Below are 5109 nucleotides of genomic sequence, written 5' to 3' on the forward strand. Positions count from 1 at the left end.
TTCCTCCTCCTCCCCATTAGACTGGCAATGATGCGGGCGGCGCGCGTGGCTCTCCTCACCTGGTTCTCCTGCTTGATCTGGTATTGATGCTCCGGCGGGAGCATAGCATACGTGGTTATCTTTTTGCGAACCATGGCGAAGCTAGAGAGCATGGCAAAAACGACTGAGCGGGAGAAAGGGGGTGGATGGGGTTTGGCTAGTGGTGTGGAGATGGAGGAGGTGGATGGGGTCGGGCTGGCGGCATGGAGAAGGAGGAGGATGTGGCAAGGGTTGGGGGATGCCAGCCGACTTAAATAGCCGGATTTGGCATCCGGCAGTGAGCCAGAGCGGCGCCACGCGGCGTTCACCCCTCCCCCCTCCGCCGCCGAAGGAGACGTCCGTCAGACCATCGGGTTTCCGGGCGATCCCGTGTGGGACCCCATTGTCAGTCCTACATGGCAGACGCTCCCAGGCGCCACCATATCCGCCCCATATTTGGGCTGGATATGAGGGGTGACGGTCAGCCCAGGTGTTTGAAGCACGTATGATGAGCCCGTCTAGGTCGAATTTTCATGACCGGTCAGTGAACTGGTCGTCCGCCCGGGCGTTTGAGGTGGATATGGGGCGCCCGACTGTAGATGCTCTTAGATCTCCATCCAACAACCAGGGTTGTGCTATTGTCCATCTTCTTCCATGCGTCGTCCTGGACCCAACCCTAACTCCAAGCCTCTACCACCAGCCGCCCCGTATCCTCCCCTCACCCACCCACTCAAGGGTGGAGCCAGCCCAGTAGGCCACCCCAGGCCGCCTTTGTACACTGTAGTAGAGGTGTACAATAAACTTCTACAATATACACTGCGTTTGGGACTCATGCCCCAGGCCTGGGGCTTGGCTCTGCCCCTGCACCCACTCCCCCCTCATGACACACAGTAATGCGCTTGCCATCGCTCTGCTGGGGTGGAGCTACGTGTTGGCCAACACGTGCCTCGGCCCGCCTAGCCCAACAGGATGTGCACTCAGTTTTGGGCCGTGGAACTTCAGATCAGGAGTAATCTTTTCAAGTATGGCCAGCCGACCCGTCTAACCTTTTCCTTCAAGCTCTGCCATTGTCGCCATGGACATCCCTATTTTTTCCGGAAAAACGTCTGACCTTTTCATCAACTTTCATGATAGTACAAGAACATTAAAAATAAAAATTACATCCATATCTATAGACCATCCGGCGACGACTACAATCAGTGAAGCGAGCCGAAGGCGCGTCGCCGTCATGGCCTTGGCCATCCCTCTACCCCCACCCTCAAGTATAGCGTCGACGATGGCCCCGCACCCGTCAAGTTTCAAACTCGCTCCCGCTTTCAACCTCGTGGCATCGCCGGCTTCCACTCGTACAGGGCTCACATTCACCGTGGAGTCCACGGCCGACCGCAGCTGATACACAAAACTTTTTTGGATACCAGGTGTTTAGCAAAACCGGAAAAAGATAGCGTACAATCTACGCAGAATCGCCTCCGAGAGACTATGCCTGTATCACGTGAAACAGAGAGTTGTAGAGATCGACCATACTACACTCTACTAGTACTAGCTTTCACCGGAAATGATACTAGAGCCCGCTTTACTGCACTGACACTGCTATGCTACTGGTAGGTCTCACGTGCAAGACACACGACACACGTCCATGTCATCACGGGCTCACGGCGCGATGACGGTGCCACTCCTGCAATTTCCGCCAACTCCAGTGGCCGATCCCGAGCCCCGGCGCTATATATACGCTCCCCGTCCCGCTCTCCAAATGCTCCATCCCATCCAATCCGCAAGTTGAATCGTCGCTCGCTTCAGTCCAATCCGCTTCGTCAAGCATGTGCAAGGTCATCAACACCGTCCAGTCGCTCGCCTGGCTGCGCCGCGCCGTGCGGCGGTGGCGCTCCCGAGCGGCGGCCTCGGTGCTGCCCAACAAGGATGTGTTGGTGCCGGCGGGGCACGTGGCGGTGCGCGTGGAGGGCCGCGGCGACGGGGAGTCCTCGCCGAGACGGTTCGTTGTGCCGGTGGCGCAGCTGAGCCACCCGGCGTTCTGGGAGCTGCTCCAGCAGGCGGAGGAGGAGTACGGTTTCCCGTCGGCCTCCGGCCCCCTCGCGCTCCCCTGCGACGAGGACCACCTCCGCGATGTCCTCCGCCGCGTCTCGTCCTCGGTCCCCAAGGATCGCGGCTGCTTCCGCCGCCGCGGTGCCATGGCGGCGCCGCACGATGACTCGCGGCCGCTGCTGCCGGGGGTGGCTTTGAAGAAGCTCGTCTCGTGATTAATCGTAGGTCGATCGTTCGTTCGTATAAGCGCGATAGCCGTGCTCATTTGCTCCTTTTCATGCAAGCCGAAAGCAGCAGCCAGCAGTAGTACAACTACGGTCACGCGCGCCCATGCCGCGGCGCCGTGCCATCCATGGCGCAGAGTGCGCGCGCTGAAACCGGGCAAGACTGTTACACTGACAAATCGCCCCGATGCTACTGGACTATCACCCCATCAGTCGAGTTGGCATCTTATAAAATGTACATATTTTCTTGTCCTAAAGATTAAGGCCCTGTTCGGAGACCCGCCACTCCACCACTCCGTTCCCGGAGTTGGAGTCAAAAAGCACGGAGCTGGGAAAGAGATGCTCCAGCTCCTCGTGTTTTTAGGAGTTGGAGTGACTCCGAACAGGGCCTATATATTTGTGTCCTATTTGCAGATCTGTTGGCTGTGGAGGGAAAAGTAGTCACCTGCACACAACCAGCTAAAAAAAAATCACAACACGCACGCACACTCACTCGAACTTATACTTGGTTCATTAGGTTTCAGTCTTACTAGAAACTAACGCGTGCTTTGCTGCGCCATTTTTCAGTCCTGAGGTTCACATTTCCCCCTCTTGCAGGCGTATTGTTAGCCTTAATGCAACCTACAACAGATTTGGGATCTGAAATTAAAAAAAAAAACATCTACCAATTCAGAAAAGAGCTACAACTAAAAATTCAGAAAGAAGAGAAGAGGCAGGACATCTCTGGATTAGTCTAGCTCTGCCTTTGCCTGCACCATTGGTTACCATGAGCAAAGATAACTGAAGTTGCTAGGAGGGTCCTTCAGTATCTATCTCAGATACATTCATGCAGTAAGCAGGCTCCACAGACACCATATCTGATCTAGATTAGGCATCCCCAGGCTAAATTACTACTCGGACAACACCAGGCTGAATTACTACTCGAACAACCTTGTTCAAAGAACTAAAATTAAATTGTAGCACATATTCACAAAATTTCTGAAAATATGCATGGGTGAACTTAACTAAACGGAAATGAAATCAAGCTTCTCTATAGACATCACACATATATCGCAGGACCTATCGCAGGGGATGGAACTTCTGAAGCTCACACTCTGAATTACTGCAAGCTAGACACCGTGGTTAGCTAGATCGACATGCTGTGCTCGACACCAATTTGACGCCTCTGCGTAGGATAGCAACAATAATAAATATAAGCACAAATGGCAGCAGCACAATCTCTATATATGAGCAAGCATAGATATATAGCAGCAGCATTTGAAGCCTCAATAATTATAAACCGCGGTAGCACAAACTTTGTATAATCAGAAAACACAGATTGCAGCAAAAAGTACAAATAGACTCCCAATCTCTTGCATCTTACTCTCAGTATCTCAATGATCTATGTGTCAATCATCTCACTCTCAATCTCTCATCACCTAGCACAGCACACGCACATGCACGCACAACCCCAGCCCCAGCGCGCTGATGTGGCTCCTGCACCACCAGTCCACCACCGTGCCGGCCATGACACCATCGCCCGGCTCGGGCCGCACTCCCGCCGGCCCGCCCCACCGCCGTTCACCATCCCCCGGTTGTGCCTCCTCCAATGGCGGTCAAGCCTGCGCTGGCCGCCACATCCCCTCAATTTCTTTGCACCCAGGTGATCCTTTCTCTCTCGCTCGCGTTCTCAGGTACACACAGTACAGAGAACGCGACATGGGCTAGAGATAGCAGAGAAAAGGACGGGCTGGGAGAAGCGGTGCGACGCCGGCGCTAAGCCTAGGGGCTAGGGCTCGACGGGGAGGTCGCCCCGGGCTAGGGTTAACCATGGGGGCGATTGCTTGCCGGAATGTCTAGGCGGTGGCGAGCAATCGACGGAGGTGAGAGAGGCAAGGATGGGTTGGCGATGGCGGCGACAATGGAGAAGTGGACATGATTGGAGGTGGCGGTGGCGACTGCGGGGAGAGATGGGGATAGGAGCGGACGAGAGAGGAGGGCGTGCAAGGCTTGCTGATCTTTCGCCTGTGTTCTTTCCCACGACAGAAACAGAGCACACACTTACAACTGGGCCCACACGCATTTCTCCTAACCGTGCAAGGTCGCACAACTCTGTCGTGACAGATTGAGCCACGCCGCTTTTACCGAGCCGAACAGTAAAGAATTCTCCTGCTGCAGGGAACCAACAGGGAAAAGAAGCGAACTTAGAACTTGCAACCTCTCACGTCGCAGCATTTTTTGGGAGCTTGGTAACTGGATAGATACTTGGTACTCTGATGTGTTCATTGATAACTTGTTCTTAGGAAAAGTCTGGTCTTGCCCGAAAGAACTAGTGATTGGTGGCTCCTGAGCTCAAATGAGCTCGGAATGAACAGTAAATTCCAAAAGAATGAAAATAAGTTCAAAAAAAATCGAACTTTTTAGGGAAAACTTTAACAAATGTTTTGAGTGCTTGCAAAATTTCACCGTGGAATGACATTCATGGAAGCCGTGCCAAAAATAACAAAATCAGCACTTCAAGATGCTTTTGAAAATAACACTCTTGGATCATCAACTTTTTTTGCCACGACTTCCACGGATGTCCTTCCATGATGTAATTTTACAAGCACCCAGAACATTTGTCAATGTTTGTCACAAATAAATTTTAGAACTTTTTTTATTTGTTTCGGAATTTACTGTCATGAGCTCGAGCTGAGAAACATCACGTCCGCTGCAATAGCTGCTTCATTGTCTCTTCAGTGTCCTAATTTGCGTTGGTAAGACATGGAGACGAAACGTGGCTATGGGTAACCGCGATCCTATGTTACAATGTGTCTTTGCAGAGGCAGTGCGTGGTGCACTGTTTGGC

General features: G+C 52.9%; 1 protein-coding gene across 1 annotated transcript; it reads left to right on the plus strand.

Annotated features, from left to right (window-relative positions):
• The first annotated feature begins 1788 nt into the window (after window positions 1-1788).
• LOC125534286 (auxin-responsive protein SAUR19-like) lies at window positions 1789-3132 on the plus strand. Its single transcript, XM_048697547.1, has one exon. It carries the CDS (start codon window positions 1836-1838, stop codon window positions 2271-2273), a length of 438 nt encoding a protein of 145 aa, XP_048553504.1. The 5' UTR covers window positions 1789-1835; the 3' UTR covers window positions 2274-3132.
• The last annotated feature ends 1977 nt before the right edge of the window (window positions 3133-5109 follow it).

Source organism: Triticum urartu, chromosome 2 (genome assembly GCF_003073215.2).
Source record: "Triticum urartu cultivar G1812 chromosome 2, Tu2.1, whole genome shotgun sequence".
In the NCBI taxonomy this organism is placed as follows: domain Eukaryota; kingdom Viridiplantae; phylum Streptophyta; class Magnoliopsida; order Poales; family Poaceae; genus Triticum; species Triticum urartu.